Raw genomic sequence first — 20451 nt, 5'->3', positions numbered from 1 at the left:
AAATCTTACCAAATGATGCCATTGTTGTTACAGAGTTCCGACTCCTCTCAATGGTGGAGAATATTTGTTCTTCAATGTCTGACAGGTCACTAGAATCTGCAGCCAAGAAAGCATGACTGGCTTCCTGTGAAATCAACTGCATCTCCAGGATGTCTGCACGTCTTATTCCCACCACACACACCTTCACACCAACTTCTCTCAGGTTTTCCACAGCCTCTCTGACATCATCGCTGGAACGTTCACCAGTGAGAAGAACCAGGATCTGGGGAACACCTTGCTGGAGCCTACTCCCAGAACTAGCTGTGAAGACTTTATCCTTGACGTAATTCAGCGCTGCACCAGTGTTGAGAGGACTGCCCCCTTTGTGGTTTAGATTCTTCACCCTGTCAGCAACATCATGCTGGGTTTGATGTGTGTTCAGAAAAAACTCAACCGAAGCTTCTGCGCTGAACTGAACCACAGAAACTCGGTCTTTGCTCTCATCCACATTGAGTTTCTCCACCATTCTTTCAACAAAGCCAAGCACTGCCTTGAAGTCACTTTTCATTCCATCAGAAGAATCCAGTAAAAACACAACATCTCGTTGCTTAGATGTTTGTTGTTCTCTGAAACCTTTACAGACATGAAAATGCATTCATGATGAAGCTGAGTTATCACAGTTATGGTTAGACGTATAAGAAGCCTTACCTAAGACACTCGTTTTTTCTGTGGGCTGCTGTCGTGGCACCCTTTTCACAAATGACACAAGCTGTTGAAAAATGCTCCCAATATTGTCAAAACTAGGTATGGAGAAGGCATAAGAAGGATTATGTGCAATCATCTGCATCTCAATGATGTCAGCAGCTCTTGTGCCCACGCAGAATGGAACAATCTTTTCGTTTTTTAGAGCTGCAACTGCTCTGGGGACATCATCCAGGGATCTTCCCCCGGTCAAGAGAATCAGTATCTGTGGAACACCCTCCTGATGTCGACTCCCTGAGAACTCAGCAAAAGTATTCATTCTGACGTAGTCCAGAGCTGCTCCAGTGTTACGAGCTCGGCCCCCTCTATGGTGCAGCAGTTGGACGGCATTAATAACATCTTGTTTATCTGTGTAGGTGTTCAGACTAAAATGTGTTTGTTGATGCTGATTATACTGAACCACAGAAACACGGTCTTTGTTTTTACTGACACTGAGTGTTTCTACCACCTGTTGGACAAAGGTTTTCATTTCTGGGAAAGCGCTCCGTGTGTCATCTGATCCGTCCAACAGAAACACGATGTCTCTCTGGGGAGACTCTAATTCAACTAAAAACAGAATAAAAGAAAGAATTAGACATAATGCAAAAGATAAAATGTACCACATTGCAGTCAGTACACCTTACATGAGTGGCAAAGTCAATAGTTGACAAACAACTAAAGCAAAATAAAGTGTTAAATGACTAAAGTCTTTAATGAAGATGATTGTGCTTCTTTCAAAAATGAAAGATTAAAAGAAGTAAAGAAGTCTTCAAAAACACTTTTCTGCCAATGATGCTTTTTATCAATGGCTCAAGGAAGAGCGGAAAGATACATGAAAGTCTCTCCAAAGTGCATGTTGCAAAATGACAAAAGCAAATACAACATTAGCATGATGTTGCATCTTGCAAAGAAGATCATAAGAACCAGGAAATTGATCAACTGATGTTCAGTAAAGATACAGTTTCATTGCGATTAAAATTCAGCAAGATGATGCACAAGAAGCCAAAGCTGCTGGATTTTCAGCTATCAGTTACCAGCAGGAGTAGGAGGTTGAGCTTGTATTTCCGCTTGAATGAAAGCAGCTAACTCAGGCTGAATGGACAAAAATTCCCCAAAGACAAAGTTAAAGTGGAATCTGGACGGAAATGCAATCGTCTGCAGTTCATCTTGTTTCGCCTTTTCCATTCCAATAGCAAAAGAAATGACACCAGCTTGCTTCAGGTTGAATGCAGAGCTAGAAACGTCATCTCAAGATTTTCCTCCAGTCAGCAAAAACAGAATCTGAGGAACCCCCTCCAAGTGTCTGCTGCCAGATGAAGATGTGAAAACATGGTCTTGAACAAACTGTAAAGCAGCTCCAGTGTTACGAAGTCTTCCACCTTTATGCTGAAGACCTCTAACAGCACGAATGACGTCCCTTTTCGATCTGTGAGTGGTTAGAATGAAGTGAACTCTGGAGTCATCACTGTACTGCACAACAGCTAATCGAACCTCATCTTGGCTAACATCCAGCTCCTCTACCATTCTCCTGATAAACGTGTGGAAAGCTGAAGTCCGTTTTGGGTGTCATCAGACCCATCAAGGAGAAACACTACGTCCCTTTTAATGTTCTGAGTTTGAACTGGTCGATGCATGAAAAGAGGGTTCACAAGCTGTTAGACTTTAATGAACTCAAACAAATTTATGAGGATGTGAAAATAAAAATCAGTTAAAAATATTCAACAAGTTTGTCATTGTCCTCTAAATATTTAGTCTTCGATGTGAGAGAGAATCGAGCTTAATTACTACAATATTGGTATAAATGGAAAGACGAGTACAACGACGTTGTCACAATAATACGACCTTAAAGCAGCTTTCCGGAGTTTTCCCCTTTCAGAAATGATGTATGATTTTTCAGAAATCTGTAAAAGTGATTATCTTATGCGCTGTGATAAAATGTAAGCAATACGTCTTTTATTTATTTATTTTTTGCTAACCACTCCCCCTGCCCCGCAGAGCTCTGTGCAATAAGAAACTGAGTGCCAACCAGAACTAGCCAATAGCGTTAGACTACCGCTTACTTGTTTCAAATTTAAGGAATACCTCGGCTGATGCAGAGTTGATGAACTTTTCACGGACAAGAAAGTCTCTAAAATATAGATTTATGAGAACACAGCATGATATGAGAATAATGCTCATAAAATTACGTGTTTTAGCTGTTTGTCGGCTACAGAAGCACATTTATAAACAGAAACACAAAGTCACAATCTTTAAAAAACAGAGCAAAAGCTTTTTTTGTGGTATGCTTGTCAGCCACTAGATGGTGCCATCGAATAAGAGAAACACCCCAGAAGGAAGCTTTAATAGTCTTTAGATTCTAGGAGTTAAAGTTTTCGAAAGTTAAAATTTTCTAAAGCAAACAAATATATGAATGTGGTGTTCTTACCTACTAAATCAGAGATCCCACTCACGGTTCCCTGATTATTTCGGTTCATGTTCAGAGCAGTTAGAAGCTGCGATTGGACCAATGGTAGTTTGGAGACATCAGCCACCTTGTATGTAAAACCAGGTTCGAATGCAACCATTTCCATTTCTCCAACGCTGGCGTTTCCAACTCCGACACCAAATGACACAATTTCATGTTCCTTAAGAGCAAACGCCGGTGCTCTCATGCTGTCCGTAGACGGTTTGCTACTGAGGAGAATTAAAATCTGAGGCACTCCCTCGAGCCTTCTACTGCCAGTGGAGGAAGTAAAGACTCTGTGCCTCACAAACTGGAGCGCTGCACCAATATTGAGTCGCCTCCCACCTTTGTGTGTTAAGTTATCAACAGCATTTATAATGTCATTCTTTGCCTTGTGAGAATTTAGGTAAAAGTTGACTTTAGTGTTGTCAGCAAACTGGACCACAGAAACTCTGTCCAGGCTCTCATCAACAAAAAGGCTCTCAACAATGTTCTTAACAAATTGTTTTATGTCTGAGAATCCATCTCTGGTGTTATCAGAGCCATCCAGCAGGAACACAATATCTCTTTTTACAGCATCATTTTGCACTATGACACAGATATGTTCAGTTATTTTAAACATCAGAAAACAAATGTTTCACAGCACGTTTAGCAGAAGATTCAAGAGGATTTATTCTTGTCTTACCTTCCTGTAGAACCACTGTAAGCTGTTCCTTTGGTAGACTCACATAGTTGTTCAACTTCTGAGGTATGGTGCTGAGTTCGCTGAATTCTTTCACAGTGAAGGCAAAAGAAGGATTGTGTGAAATTTCTTCAATCTGTCTCCGATCTGCATTCTTGACACCAACACCAAATGGTACAACTCCCTCTGTCTTCAGTTCACCAGCTGGTTCTTTGACGTTATCCATGGCTCTGTTTGCAGCCAGAACAATCAAGAACTGAGGGACGCCCTGAGCAGATCTGCTACCATAGCCTTCAGACATGACGACGTCCTTCATAAATTTCAGAGCAGCTCCTGTGTTTAAGCTACGGCCACCAGCTAGCTGCAACTGGTTCACAGCTCTTATCACTTCCTCTTTGGTTTTATGAGTGTTGAGGTAGAAATTTGGAGTTGGCCTCTCACTGTGCTGGATCACTGAAACGCGTACGCCATTTTCTCCGATGTCAAGTGGTTGAATAATTTTCATAATAAAATCCCGAATGTAGGGGAAATCTGCTCGGACGCTGTCTGTGCCGTCAATCAAGAAAGCAACGTCCCTTTCAGCTCCTGTAATGACTGAGAGAAAACAAAATATGTTTTGGGCAAAGTTTAAGTTACCAATAATAAACAGATGAAAGAAGAGAAATATAAAAACTAACCATTTCCCTCGGATTCAGTTATGTCTGTAATACCAACCAAGGTTACTAGATCTGGAAATATGACATCTGCCAAAGCTGGAATTTCGGAGAAGCGTTCTACATGGTGAGCTATACTTGGTACAAAGGCTATTTTCTTCATGTCATTTTGATTTGCTTGTCCAGAACTGATTGTGAATGTCAGAATGCTTTCCAGAGCCAGTCTATCAGCCATAATTGTTATCTCATCTTGGGATGGGCCACCCGTGATAAGAATCAACACATGCTGGACCTCGTCACTCTCACGGAAACCAGCGGATGGTTGGAACATGTTTTTCAAAGCGTAACCCATAGCAGCTCCCATGTTCAACACTGAGCCTCCGGTCAACCTGAGCTGAGAGATTTTGTCCACCACATCAGCCTTGTTACTATACGTGTTCAGATAAAACTCTATTCTTGGCTGTTCAGCAAACTGCACAAGACCAATTTGGTTCTGGTCAGGACCTATCTGAAGCTGGCTGACGACGTTGATCATAAAGTCTCTCACGTAGGGTAAGTTAGAGCTTCCAATGTAGTTTGAGCCATCCAAAAGAAACACGATGTCTCGGAGACTCTTTTTTTTCTGCTTCTCCTCCACTGGGAAAACAGAAAAACACAGAAATCACTCTCTGGGTCTCACGTGAAATCATCTTGAGCTAAGAGGTCTGTTGATGCCTATTGATAACACAATTTGTTGTGCTGGTTAACTTAGTTTCACCGTTCTACAGGAGTTGAAGACAACCAAGAAGACTAGGGTTAGGGTTAGCTGGGTTTCTTACACGTTCTAACTAGTAAAGGTAGCCAATCTGGCTTTCCAACAAAATAATATTTATTACAATGTAAAATGATTACAAACACTAATTCCTGTCACATTGTGTGCCTGTGTTCTCCTTTTTGTCTCACTCCTTGTGTCTTTTTAGAATTCCCCCTGCCCTTGGTTCCTGTCTCTATAACTCCCAGTTATTTCCTTCACCCAGAGTCCCAGTTTCATCTTCAGTTTTCCATGTCTTATATTTAGTTCTGTAACTCTTCAGGTCATTGATTATTTAAATTTAGTTCTTCAGTGTTTTTAGTCCTACAGGTTTAGGTTAGTTTTGGTGCAGTAGTTTTTGTCTTACAGGTTTTATGATTTAGTTTCCTCCTCTACTTTGTTTTGCCTCCCCATTTAGTTAATTAATCTCACCTGTCTTCCATCAGCTCTCAATCCCCACACACCTGCTCCTGATCCCTTGATCACTGCCCCTTGTGAATAAAACCCTGTCTTGTCTCTCAGGCCTAGTCCACACGTAGCCGGGGTTTTTTAAAAACAATATCCGCCCCTCCAAAAACTTGCATCCACACCACCTCGTTTTAAAACTAAACTCTGTTCACACGTACCCGGATAAATACGTTGTTAAGGACATGCCAGACCTGTAGGCGGCAGTACTTCCCCGTTCTTAACCTCGTCCTTCGTCTGTGGTCTTCCGCAAGGAGCAGTAATTCCGCTTGCAAAAACAAACAAGCAGAAAGCGCTTGGACGATTGATGGATCGGGTAGTGACAGCGCGCAGCTCTGAGGGCTTCCATGATGTCGGCTAGTGTAAACACAGGTCGCACATGTGATGTCAGCATTTTTTTGTCGCGGAAAGTGACGTTGCGGACCTTAAAACTCCGGTTTTGTCTGTCCACACGCAGACACCCAAAACGGAGAAAACGCAGATCTTTACTTTGGCCGGAGTTTTTAAAAAGATCCGTTTTCGTGTGAAAAAACTCCGTTTTCGTGTGGATGACAGGCCAAAACGTAGAAAAATATCTACGTTTTGGCAGATCCCCGGCTACGTGTGGACAGGGCCTCAGTGTTTGTTGGTTCATTGTGGGGGTCTGCATGAATGTCACACCTGTTGCCTCCCGTATTCCTGAGTTTCTAGTTCTTGAGTTTCCAGTTTCGAGTTAGCCTCCCAAGAGTTCTTTGAGTTTTGTTCCAACCCCCCATGGACTACCTGACCGCTCAGAAATAGACTTTGGTTTTTTTTTCATTGCACCATCTCTCTGTTTTGTCTGGGTTCCTGAACTTGGGTCCAACCATTCCCTGATCGTGACAAATTCCCACAATTTTTGTTTAAAGTTTGGTGTGAAACTACACAGCCATGAATTACCTGGATCAGTTGGTGGTTCGGTCACCACTGTCCCAGCTAGAGTCGACAGTGCATCAGTGATTTCTTCAGCATTTTGAAACATTTGTCGGAAGTCTTTTGACATGAACACTACTCTGTCACTGAACGCAATCTTTTCCAACTCGGCCTGGTCAGCAGTCCTGGTGCCTGCAGCCAGAGTCAACACACCCATTTCAAGCAGGGCCTGAGCAGGCTCATCCACACTGTCACTGGACTTTTTACTGGTCAACAACATCACCAGCTGCGGTATGCCCTGATTGATGCGACTGCCCTTCTCAGGCTTCAACATGTTGTCTCTCACAAAGTTCAAGGCTGCGCCGATGTTGATGTTTTGTCCCGGTCTCGGTCGGATATTGGCCAGTGCAGAGGTTATAGACTCCCTGGTTCCATAAGTGTTTAGGTCCATCACAAGTCTCTGGGCAGAGGAAAACTGGGCAATACCCACTTGGACGGCATTTGGACCAATTGGTCTGGTGTTGACAAACAGCCTGATGTATTCACGCAGAGTGTTGATGACCCCGGTTCCCATTGTGCTGTCGATCAGGAAAATTATGTCTCGTTTTCCAACCATCACAACTGAAAACAAACAAAAGAGACATTAAACTTTTATCGTAACAAATGCTTTAATTATACGATCAAACCTCTACAAGGATATTTGTTTCTGATTATCTAGACTATTTTCAGACAATTTAGAAATTTGTTAAGGGTAAAAATAAAGTAATTTTGTAATATTTCTGTTTGTTTTGCATTTATGAATAGAAATGTAAAACTTATCATAATAAGTGTATTCCTAAATAGACAAAATGTTTTTATTGACCTGAATTTCTGTTGTAAGCATAGATTTTTTTAGTAGAACAAAAAAAAAAGAATGAATGTTTTAACTACTGATGAATTTAATTTTTAATGATTGCAATATATGCAACACATTAATGCAGTTTATTGTTTATAAACTATAAATTCTGGATGAATGTTTCCTGTATATGAAATGTTATAGATTTATAGATTATAGAATTGTAGCAAGTACAAAAGATGTGGTTATGGTTTTGAGAGGTCTAACTCCAGTATTTCACTCGGCTGCAACTTCTGGCACCAAATCCAGAACGTAGTTTAGAAAAGGACTCAAGACCTCTGAGGGTGTTCTCATGTTCTTCGTGAGCTCTCTGTCCCTTGCTCTTGTAGATTTTTGAACTTGTACAAAGAAGGTACAAGACTAATGTTCTCTTAAATCAGCTACAGAGTCATCTAAGGGATGATATTCTTACTGTGACAAAAGTGCTAACAAAATGAGAATAAATTGCAAAGGAATAAAGACACAGTTTGGTAAAACTGAAACAAGACAGTTCACTGGATTGGATTTTTGAAACGGGTACCCTACCTGAATATGATGTCCCTTAAATTGGGCGGAGTCTGTTAAACCAGATGATTGTCTCCCAACCAGAGCAATACCCATGGCTAGCCACTATTTAATTGGAGGCTAATTTCTGGTTTTGGGTCACTTTACACCTCTATAGTTAAGCATGAGACTGTTTCTTCCATTTAAATCTGTTCAACCTATTCCGAATTACTGTTCAAAGTATTCACTTTTACTGCAGTATGTCTTTCATCTTAGTTATTTTTTTTTTGGGGGGGGGGGGGGGGGGGTTGTTTTCTGTTTTTTTTAGAAATTGTTGAGAAATACATTTTTATTGGTGTCTAGCAGAATTGATTTTTGTAGAAACGTTATGGAAAGCTGGTTCAGTCTCCTGCAGTTTTGAAGCTACCCTGTAACACTTATTGGTTATATTATATAATTTTTAAATGAAGGGGAAACATTTCAATTCTTTCATGTTTTAGCGCTTGAGGCATTTATTTGATTATTTGCACTTCCCCACCTGTAGTACCCCACCATGTTTTTAAGAAGTTACATACCTTCAGTGAACTGATTCTGAGTTATAATGGTGCCCTGGGCGAAGCGGTTAATGTCGCGGACAAGCTGATCACCAACGGTTGCAAGTGCTCTGAAATCAGAGGTTTTCTGGACAAAACTTCTATCTGTGGCAACCTCTTCCAGATCGGCAGTGGCAGCGTCACCAATCGACACTCCTATTGTGAAAACACCAGCCCTGTTAAGGGCCCGATGACCGACACTGGTATCATCACTGGATGGCCCAGCACTGATAATTACCAGAACCTGGGGAACCCCCTCATCTGCTCTGTTCCCAGTTGTGTCAGTCAAAAGGCTCCTGGCCACTTCCTCCAAGGCAGCCCCCAGGTTCGACTCATCACCCCCTGAGTAGGTCAGGCCCTTCACCTCTTCCAGGACTTGGGGTTTGTCGTACAAGCTATTTAGATAGAACTTTATGTCGGGGTCATTGTCGTACTGGACCAAGGCCACCCTAATCTGATCCCTGCCCACAGACAGGCGATCAATGATTCTCACAACCAAATTGCGCACACTGGGGAAGTTGGCTGCTCCAACGTTCTGTGATCCATCAATTAAGAATACTAGATCAGTTGAATCTTGTGCTTTAAGAAAAGAGAGAGAAACAGAACAAAATGGAAATAGTGAAAGCAAATATTCTGGTGAGGCAGTGACAAAGACTTCAGTCAAAGAACTGAAGTTAAGAAATCATTGCAGGAACATTCAGTGTGAACAAATCAACATTACAAAACACATCATACTGCATGTAGGCTGAACCAAGGAGGTCCCATAGAGGGGTGGAAATTCAATAAAAAGTGTGTGTGTGTGTGTGTGTGTGTGTGTGTGTGTGTGTGTGTGTGTGTGTGTGTGTGTGTGTGTGTGTGTGTGTGTGTGTGTGTGTGTGTGTGTGTGAGCAAAATTACTACATAAAATTCAATCAAAAAATTGTCCATGTATGAAATGTTGAAAATAATATATTTACATACTTTAATTTTATATTTTCAACTCAAAATTTATAATTTTAAATAAGAACAAAATATTTTAAATAAAATTGATGCAAATGCACAGAAATCCTAAAGAACACAAAAAAATAATCAAATCTGTGAGAAGCATTTTCTCCATTGAGTTCAGCCTTCCCATGCAGACTCTTGTTACAGACTTCAGGTGAAGTGACCAGTCAAGAACCTGTGGGTCATCCATGGAGCCTGCTTAGTCAAAGTATTCCAGAACATAGTAGATGTAATTTTGTTTTCTTTTGTGTGTGTGGTGGTGGTGGGTGGGTGGGGTGGGGGGGGGGGGGGGCTTTCTTCTGGAATCCTTTGTTTTTTCATTCAGAATTTTGTGTTTTAATTCCCATGAATAAAACCCAAAACAACCTCATCAGAATACTTCTGCAGGTCACGGATGACTCCAGGAAGGTTCCTTACTGTATCACATACAGAATATATTTTAACATGGAGAAATTGTGACTGATAAAGACAAACATACATGTGCAGGACACATAAGCAGTGGTGCATGGTTAGCTTTTGTTAAAAGCTCATTGATTGGTTTTGAGTTATGTCTTCAGGAGTAAAAGTATCCTGGAGCTCAGGTTAAAGGTTTTCAGAAGAAATAGTGCTAAACAGAGTTTGTCTATCATGATGTTGTTTCCTGTAATATAATAGGGTTAATAATAGTAATAATTTTTTGGACTTGACAGCTCAGTCATTCAAGTTGCGGGCATCTCAAAATTAGCCACAAATCCTAAATTTACGTTCACATTCAAGATCTTTTTTTTTTTTTTTTTCTCTTAACCTTTGATGACTTCTTGCAGCACAGGACTTGTTGGATGTTTTATACCTGATGCAGGTTTTTGTCAATGGAATGCCATTTTACTGGTCATCTTAACAGTTTGTTCTAAGATGTCACAGAAACATGGTTCCTACCGTCCTGACCTTTGACCTCCACAGACAAGATGTTAATAACTGTTATAGGTGGCCCTCTGTTCCAAAGGAAGATCTGGCTTTCGTCAGTAGAGCCTCTGCTGACTGAACTCAGGCATGTCAAATCTCTTATCTCGAGCTTTAAAACCCTGGTAATAATTTACTCTGAGTTTTGATCGAAGCTGTTGATTTATCCTAAGAAAACACTCGTGACGTCTTATTTGAGAGTGCCTGAGGTGGAATCCATTGGCACTGGTGTCACTGGTTAAAAATACAAATTCCAGATGCCATTTGGATCCTTTCATGCAGTGAAAATAATTATAAATAAATTGTGATGTTAATTTTGCAGATGAAATGTGAGTAGTTATGGTGATAAAATTATAAAATGTGTTAATAAAGACGTCTATGACCTCATGTGCAGCAGATTCTTCCTGCACATGTAGATTAGTACCATAGTTACCTGTCTCTCCTGACACCGGGGCCTCATTGGCAACAAGAGCCAGCCCCCCCCCCCCCCCCCCCCCCCCCCCGACCAGGTCACTGCGCCACAAAGACCCACTACTAAATCTTGGATTATTTCCCGCAACTTCGGGAGAGAGTCTACATTGGACTCATGAGTCTCATGGGGTTGGCTAGCCATCTCCCTGAGTTCTGAGTCCACCGCGTCCTGAACGCCGTCAGCAAACATCTTCACGCCCACCATCCTCAGCGCCCAAGCTGGTTCTGTCACGTCGTCCTGCCAACGCCCATCTGTCAGCACCACCACCACCTGGGCCACGCCGTCAGCGACACGACTTCCCGAGGCCGCAGTCAAATGTGAATGAATCAGAAATTCCAGCCCCAGGCCGGTGCGAGTGCCCCCACACGGTAAGACATGGCCTTGATGTGTCCCAGGGCATCCTGCGTGGCTGAGTAGCTGTTCAGGTTGAACTCGGTTTGGGGCCGGCTATTGAACTGCACAAAAGCAAATTTAAACATCCCTCCTCCGACCTGGTGCAGCGATTTTATCAAAGCGTACAGAAACTGTCTGACACGTTCAAAGTTCTCCTCCCCCATGCTCCAGGATGAGTCCACTAGAAAGAACATGTCAGCCTCCAGGCCTTGTGCACAGTCTTCAGACGGGAGCGTTGGGAAGACAGGAAGTGAGGACCAGTGAAAAGACACTTGGTTCATGGCATCAAATAGATCTGAGTTACACATTAAACCTAAACCTGAACTCTCTTCTCACCTGAAGCCGACCACTAAACTGTTCAGAATCTTCTGGGTTCCTCAAACTGACCTTCAGACCTGATGCAGTGATTTCCACCAATAAAACTGAATTATTTTAATTAGAAATTGATTTAGCATTAGAGTTACTACCTTTCTTTAGCCATTTGATGGTGTTTAAATCAACAATAACATTTAAAAACTGAAGTTTTTTTCTTTTTGTTTATTTGGAAGTTAAAAGTTAGATTTTAATATTTGCAAATCACTGCAGCTGTTCTCTACATATATTTGGACAAAATCACTGCTTATTTTGGGCAGAGTTGGAATTAAATAGTGAACAACTATCTGAAATCTGCATGGAAAACTGGTGATATGAAGCTTACCGTCCTGAGCATCAAGTTTAGGGAGGATTCCTGTGAACAGGACGCCCAGAAGGGCACAGAGTGGCAGGAAGTGAGGCTTCCTCATCTTCAGGTGAGACAGAGAGGCAACCTGTAAACAGGAAAATACAAAAAAACACAAGATTTATGTGTCATTAGCAACATTTTTTAATGTGATGAAATAAAACTTAAAAAAATACTAACTCTAAAAGAATGCAATGTCCTGATTGAGCTGATTTCTGTCAGACAAATGATAAAATCCCCTTGTTCCTCCAGAGATGGGTGTCCAATTTGCAGCTCGGGGGCCATTTATGGCCCTTTGAGGGACTTGCCGTGGCCCTCACCCACACAACCAGCACAGATGAATTTAAACCTTTTTTATGTCATTTATATTCATAGTAAAAAAAAAAAAAGTAACAGATCCATTTTTACACAGAAATAACTCCATGAATTTGTTCTAAACTAGAGTCAAATGTTTCTGAGCAGATGGAATAAAATAAAATACTTTCATTTATTTATATTTTTGTCACTAGTGTGTGTGTGAGTGGCACATAAACAACAGACAATAGCCACTAAACTAAAAACACTTAACATTTGTTCATTTATTCTGTAACAAAAGTCTTGTTTAAACAAATGTTCAAAACAAATATTTTCATTGTTTTTTCCCTTTTGAATAAATGATAGTCGTTTTTGTTAAATCCTGAAATCAAATATACTGTAATGACCTGGCTGGGGTTGTAAGCCAGGTGCATTCTGGGTATTGTGTTATATGTGTTTCCTATCCCTCTGCTAGTTTCTATGTGTTGATTTGAGTGTTATGTTAATGTAAGCCACAGGGAAGGTGATGTGTGTTCTGTGGAGCGGGTTGAATTAGCATGGTTAACTGACACCGTGACTCTGTGTGGTAGGAGCGTGATAGAAGTTCTGTGTCTGTAGTGTTACAAAGGGTGGAAGAAAAAGCCTAATAAAGGCTTCTTGATGTAGGACTTAAATTTGATGCTCACATCAATTCTGTGATCCGGTCCAGTTTCTTTCACCTGAGACGTCTTGCTAAAATCAAGCATATGCTGTCGAGAGCCCACCTGGAGCGGGTACTGCATGCCTTTGTAATTTCTCGGCTTGACTACTGCAACTCTCTATATGCAGGGTTGTGTCAGTCAACATTGCGTCGCCTACAGGTTGTGCAGAACAGCGCTGCCAGGTTCCTGACTGGGACCAGGAAACGGGACCACATCAGTCCGGTTCTGGCCTCCCTGCACTGGCTTCCGATTTGCTATCGCTCACAATTCAAAATACTCGTCTTTGTTTATCATTTCTTCCAGGGTGGTGCTCCCCCCTATCTGGCCACACTCCTGAACAAACATTCCCCATCACGCGCTCTGCGCTCCTCTGACCAATGCCTGCTCGCTGTCCCTCGGTCTAGGTGTCGTACCCGTGGGGACCGGGCTTTCTCAGTCCTAGCACCGTTACTCTGGAACCAGTTGCCATCCTCAGTTAGGCTGTCCCCTTCTCTGCCAGTCTTTAAGAATCACCTAAAAACACACCTCCTCCGCTTGGCGTTTCCAGAACATGTTTGATTATGGCCCTCTATTATGTTGAATCCATTCCACAGTTTTCATTGGTACACTCAATCCATCCACTCAATCCAAATGTGTTTCACACATTTGTATTTTACCGGAATGTTTCATCTATCTTGTTATTTCCATTTTGTATTTTGTAATTTGTATTTTGTAATTTGAATTTCTTTTATTGTTGATTTATTCAGTATAATTACTTACAACTGTACCATGTTCAGCGCTTTGGGCTTCCTGACAGGGTTGCGAAAGGCGCTTTATAAATAAAGCTTTGATTGATTGATTGATTGATTAAAGGTCTGGTGTGAACCACTACTGCCTCCTGCTGGTTGAGTTGGGGACTGCCGCTGAGACGCTCGGGGTCACTACAATTGGTGTCAGAAGTGGGATAGGAAACACATATTACACAATACCCAGAATGCACCTGGCTTACAACCCCAGCCAGGTCATTACAATACGTTCAGTCTCACAAAATATCACAAGAACTTGTTTCTCGTTTCTGTTCTGCAGAATGAGACTTTTTTCTTGCTTCAGCTTGAATACACACACACACACACACACACACACACACACACACACACACACAGAAGCCGAGTGATTCTTCAGAGGTGATTATTTTATAATAACCTGTCAATAATTAAGAGGATTACAATAAAAGTTAGAAAATCTGACATTAGTGATCATTTTAAATAAAAAAAACATGTTTCCTATTTAACTTCAGAGCCATAAATGTGGCAGCACACAGAGTATTTGTTTTCTAATTATAAAGTATAAATGCTTTACCACCATGAAGTTTTAGATGTTAAAGTTGTCAGTGTTATATTTAAATCTTTAACTCAACTCCAAGATCTAAGTAAATTTAGAAATGTCTCCTGTTTGCAATTTTTACTTATTTGGGGCAATAAAATTGTAAAAAATGTAAAAACAAAATTAATATTTAGGTCTAATCTGACAAAGTCATTTTCAATAACTTCACTCAAACATCCTCGTATTTTTTTGTTTTCGTTATTTTCATTTAAGTTGACTACACTGATGAAACATTGGTGTTAAAATGAGCTTTACCAGGTAGCTGACCTGCTCCAAGTGTCTAAAATCAGAATAAACAGAAATCTGGTTGACCTGTAGTCAGATCCAACAAATCACAACTTTATACAGCTGTAATGCAGCTGTTAAGAGCCTGAACAGTACGCCTTTAGCCAAAAAGAACAATAAAAATAAACAAATCAACAACAAACTCATTCTCCCAAAAGCCGCAACCAATCAGAACATCAATCACAACTTTTCAAGGAAAGATGGACTCTTGGCTGCTGCGACACGTGTTTTCCTCTCAGCCTCTGGAGGGATTTCAGGTCACTCTGAAGCCACTTGTGTGCAGAGTTTGTCAGTTTCAGCCCTTCGTCACCACAGAGGAAATCAGCAGAACGCTGGACTCCTGCTTCCTGACAACAAGGACAGCATGAGGAGTTTCCAGCAGCGATTAAACACAAAAACTGCTTCAGGTCAAGAGGAAAATCATGCAGGCCTTAGGAAGTCATCTTTATCATGATGGTGTCAGGCGTATGGGCAGAGAGCTGTAGAAAAGGCATTCGCCCTAAAACGAGTCCGAGACTCGTTTACAGCTGAAAGTCACACAGACTGGTGTCAAACATAAACACACTGATGTGTTAGTCTGGTGCTCCTGCAGCTGCTGCATCAACACACCATCTATGGTAGAAAACCGAGTCACGACCAGCAGCTCACACGGGCCTCTTGCTTCTTCTGCAGCGATGATAAATAAACTCATGGTCAGTTCTCAAGGTTTGGGTCTTTTACTGAAGGGTCAGACCTTCACAAACTATTAGAGCATCAGGAAGTAAGTCGGTGTGAGGGACACTTGATCCTTTTTGAGACTGAACTCAATTATTTCAGTGAAAGCTTCGGCTGCTTGGAAGGGAGGCAAGAAGTTTGGATCAAAACTTTTGCACAATCGTCGGGTGTTTAGAAGCCAGATCTGATGCCTGAGCCCAGATCATAAAGTTCCTCAGGATGGGGTCCATCTCCACATGATACCACACACACACACACACACACACACACATACACACACACAGGCCGCCCTCAGACATGTGTGGGGCAGATGATGGGAGGATCAGTGATAAATTTTACAGTGAGGGGGGGCAGGCTCTGCAGCTGGAGCATGTTAGAGGGTCTGACACCTGACGTGTGTGTGTGTGTGTGTGTGTGTGTGTGTGTGTGTGTGTGTGTGTGTGTGTGTGTGTGTGTGTGTGTGTGTGTGTGTGTGTGTGAGTGTGTGTGTGTGTGTGTGTGTGTGTGTGTGTGTGTGTGTGTGTGCGCGTGCGCGCGCTCAGACCATAATAGGTGATCCTTCATGTTCACTTATTAAAGCTGACACTGCTGCAGGATGAAAGAGACGATGAGGAAGGTGAACCTTTTCCACGCTCTTTTATCCTGCTGAGTGTTTAAGCTGGAGTTTCCATTAGTTGTGCTGCTTTAATCCATCATCACCCATAAATGGCTGCTGCTGCATGCTTTACATCCCTGATGGCAACTTCCTCTAAAAGCAGGACTTTGTGTGTAATTCCCTCAGACCCTTTTCTGAAAACTCCTCCAACTTTCCAAACATCTGCGCTGCATCAAGGAGGGAAAAAAAGACGGAAAGTTGGAGGCTGTAGTGGCCATAAAACACGCAAATGCTGAAATACGCTGAATATCTAACAGTTGTTTGTTAAGCCTCCTCCTGGTTCCACTCTGCCAAGAACCGAGGCATAAACAAAGTTTCCAGAGGGAGAAGCAGCATGGTCGGAACGGTGGTGATAAATTATTAAAGGAATTACAAACGCACATCTGAGGTGAGCGTGAGCACCAGAGCAATGGATGAAAAACACATTATTATTATTATTATTATTATTATTATTATTTTATCAAATCCAACTAAACCTTTCTAAAACCAACAAATCCGGAGGTGCAGATTAACGACTCAGAACTGGTCAGGGAACCCGCTACCACGTTGATTCTGCTTCTGGTGCATCTGGCCAACGCTTCGGAAAACACTTTCTTCAGACTTTTCCACTTCTGCGCTCTTTTGCAGAGAGGGTGTGGTTCCAGGCTACTGCTGCAGTGGAAGCATCTAAACATCTTTTCTCTCAGTGGTTTTAGCTCAGCAGAGAATTTTCATGCATGCGAGAAGATGCATTCAAGTTTAGATGAGAAGTTTAAAAAAAACAGAGTCCCTGCGCAAGTAAAAAGCTCAAACACAAAAACCTGGGATCACAGCTGAAGATTTAAGCAGAAACGTGTCACCGGTTTTTCATCAACATCTCGTGTTTTATTTCTTTGTATTTGAGCATCTTCAAACATGAAGATCAGCTCACTCACACCCATCTCCAGCCTCTGAACGCAGCTGCTGAGAACTTCCTCCACCTATAGCGGCTCATCTCTTGCCCTGGAAGCACTCTCACTGCTTAAGTATAGGTTTCAGTCGGAGTGCTAAACGCATGCTGTTGGATATTTGCAGGGTACAAACCCAAATCTCAGCTCATGGCTGTAATTATCACCAACATCTTGGGTTCACATGTTGGAGCCTAAACCATTATGGTCATTGCACTATTTCCAGAGCATGCAGTGCAAACTGAGGTCAGCTTTAAGGTCTGAAGACAAACGGAGAGGAAACTCACCCTGAGCTGATGTAGATTAACTCCACTGTTTTGGGACAAAAGATTTAGGAAAACTGTCTGCAAGCTTCGATCATTATCCACTGGGTAAAATCCCCTCGCAGTGTTTTCCAACACCTCCCTAAGGAAGGAGGCTGAGTGAGGAAGTGATAAGGACTCTGATGTGCAGATAAAAGAGGTTCAGGGAGAAGGGAGAAAAGGTTGGGACCGATAGACACGAGCACCCTCGCGGTCTGAAACCAGAGGAGCTGTGGTGCTGAGATCAAGGATGTGATGGGACAACCTCTCAAACTGCTGGAGTCTTGCCACCTTTCTTTTCCCCTCCCACTTTCTCTAAAGAAAAGAGCAAGAAATGTAAAGAGGAGGGTGAGTAGTGTGTGTGTGTGTGTGTGTGGGGTGGGGGGGGTTGGGCAAACCCAGATCTGTGGCCCTGCTTGGTCTGGAGTGGGATGAGGATAATGATGATGTCACAGATTTTCTCTCCACCTTTATCCTTTGGTCTAATTGTTACCTTTCCTCCTGCAGAGGTGTGTGCACTTGTAGCTTGTTTTAGCTGAAAATACCACGATACTAGTGATGCTAGTGAAAACGCTGATATTGGTGATGCTAATGATGATACTAGTGTAACTAGTCAAACTAATGATAAAAGTCATACTAGTGATACTATGATACTGGTGTAACTAGTGGTACTAATGTAACTAGTGATATTGGTGCAACTAGTGATATTGGTGCAACTAATGATACTGGTGCAACCAGTGATACTGCTGTAACTAGTGATATTGGTGCAACTAATGGTTCTGGTGTAACTAGTGATACTGGTGTAACTAGTGGTACTAATGTAACTTGTGATATTGGTGCAACTAATGATTCTGGTGTAACTAGTGATTCTGGTGCAACCAGTGATACTGCTGTAACTAGTGATACTGCTGTAACTAGTGATATTGGTGCAACTAATGGTTCTGGTGTAACTAGTGATACTGGTGTAACTAGTGATATTAGTGTAACTAGTGATATTGGTGCAACTAGTGATATTGGTGCAACTAATGGTTCTGGTGTAACTAGTGATACTGGTGTAACTAGTGATATTAGTGTAACTAGTGATATTGGTGTCAGGATCTGCTCCGACCCCTCTGACTCTTGGTCCCGTCTACCCCTAATTAGTTGCTTGTTGGACTCACCTGTCCCTTGTTATCCTGCCCATGTGTTCCTGATTATCTTTGTGTATGTATACCCACTGTTCTGCACTTGTCCCTTATCGGATCATTGTTGTGTCTCCACCCTGTTACGTTGCTCCTGCTGTATTCTACCTGCCAGTACTCATTAAGCCCGTTTTATGAGCTGAATTTCTGCATCTCCTGGTCCAGCTCCTCCACACCGTACCGTGACAATTGGTGCAACTAGTGATTCTGGTGTAACTAGTTGTAACTAGTGATACTAATGTAACTAATGATATTGGTGCAACTAGTGATATTGGTGCAACTAGTGGTTCTGGTGTAACTAATGATACTAATGTAACTAATGATATTGGTGCAACTAGTGGTTCTGGTGTAACTAGTGGTTCTGGTGTAACTAGTGATACTGGTGTAACTAGTGATACTAATGTAACTAGTGAAATTAGTGAAACTAGGGATTCTGGTGTAACATTTAGTAACATTAGTGATACTAATGTAACTAGTGATACTAATGTAACTAGTGATACAGGATTCCAGAGGCTCACAGCGACTGCGACCTGAAAGGGATGTATCACACACAATTTATTATTTGTTTAAAATTCCAGAGACTTGAGCGTGAGGCCCTTCAGCTCATGTTAGTGAATACTGAATCTGGAGCGCTACGTGGCAGAAACACAGGAAACTAAACCCATCCATCCATCCATCCATCAATTTTCATCCGCTTAGCCGGAGTCGGGTCACGGGGGCAGTAGCCTAAGGCGAGAGGCCCAGACTTCCCTCTCCCCACCCACTTGGGCCAGCTCCTCCGGGGGAACCCCAAGGCGTTCCCTGGCCAGGTGAGAGACATAGTCCCTCCACTGTGTCCTGGGTCTACCATTAGGTCTCCTCCCAGTTGTACGTGCCCAGAAAACCTCACCAGGAAGGCATCCAGGAGGCATCCTGACCAGATGCCCGAGCCACCTCAACTGGCTCCTCTCGATGTGGATGAGCAGCGGATCTACTCTGAGCCCCTCCCGAATGGCCGAGCTTCTCACCCTATCTCTAAGGGAGAGCCCAGCCACTCTTCGGAGAAAACTCATTTCAGCTGCTTGTATCCGCAATCTCGTTCTTTCGGTCACTACCCAAAGTTCATGACCATAGGTGAGGGTAGGAACGTAGATCAGCCGGTAAATCGAGAGCTTCGCCTTCTGTCTCAGCTCTCTCTTCACCACGACAGACCGGTACAACGCCCGCATCACCGCAGATGCAGCACCAATCCACCTATCGATCTAACGCTCCAGTTTTCCCTCACTCGTGAACAAGACCCCGAGATACTTAAACTCCTCCACTTGGGGCAGGACCTCATCCCTGACCCGGAGAAGGTATTCTACCCTTTTCTGAATCAAGACCATGGTCTCAAACTTAGAGGAGCTGATTCTCATCCCAGCTACTACACACTCGGCTGTGAACCGCTCCAGCGAAAGCTGAAGATCACGTTCTGATGAAGCCAACAGGACCACATCATCTACAAAAAGCAGAGACCTGATCCTCAGGCCATCAAAATGGATGTCCTCCACACCTTGGCTGCACCTAGAAATCCTGTCCATAAAGGTTCTGAACAGAATCGGTGACAAAGGGCAGCCTTGGCGGAGTCCAACTCTCACTGGGAACGAGCCCAACTTACTGCCGGCAATGTGGACCAAGCTCTGACTCCGGTCATACAGGGACTTAACAGCCCGTATCAGAGGGCCTGGTACCCCATACTCCCGGAGTACCCCCACAAGGCCCCCCGAGGGACGCGGTCTAACGCCTTCTCCAAATCCACAAAACACATGTAGACTGGTTGGGCAAATTCCCACGCACCCTCCAGGACCCCCCTAAGGGTATAGAGCTGGTCTAGTGTTCCACGGCCAGGACGAAAACCACACTCTTCCTGTATCTGAGGTTCAACAATCCGA

The 20451-nt window shown here is 42.6% G+C and overlaps 1 protein-coding gene across 1 annotated transcript in view; it reads right to left on the bottom strand.

Moving 5' to 3' along the window:
- The window catches only part of col6a3 (collagen, type VI, alpha 3), an 88360-nt gene extending 70801 nt beyond the window's left edge, over window positions 1-17559 (bottom strand). Inside the window, exons 1-9 of the mRNA XM_070552935.1 lie at window positions 17346-17559; window positions 12101-12209; window positions 8598-9194; window positions 6672-7265; window positions 4523-5134; window positions 3849-4439; window positions 3146-3751; window positions 688-1287; window positions 10-612 (exon numbers count right to left, since the gene is read on the bottom strand). Coding sequence (XP_070409036.1) covers window positions 10-612; window positions 688-1287; window positions 3146-3751; window positions 3849-4439; window positions 4523-5134; window positions 6672-7265; window positions 8598-9194; window positions 12101-12185 — 4288 coding nt within the window. The 5' untranslated portion in view covers window positions 12186-12209; window positions 17346-17559. The remainder of the gene's footprint in view (window positions 1-9; window positions 613-687; window positions 1288-3145; window positions 3752-3848; window positions 4440-4522; window positions 5135-6671; window positions 7266-8597; window positions 9195-12100; window positions 12210-17345) is intronic.
- Window positions 17560-20451: the final 2892 nt, after the last annotated feature.

The sequence above is a fragment of the Nothobranchius furzeri genome, chromosome 7 (genome assembly GCF_043380555.1).
Source record: "Nothobranchius furzeri strain GRZ-AD chromosome 7, NfurGRZ-RIMD1, whole genome shotgun sequence".
Lineage (NCBI taxonomy): Eukaryota > Metazoa > Chordata > Actinopteri > Cyprinodontiformes > Nothobranchiidae > Nothobranchius > Nothobranchius furzeri.
The sequence above is the reverse complement of the archived record's forward strand: the minus strand, read 5'-3'. Positions and strand labels throughout refer to the sequence as shown.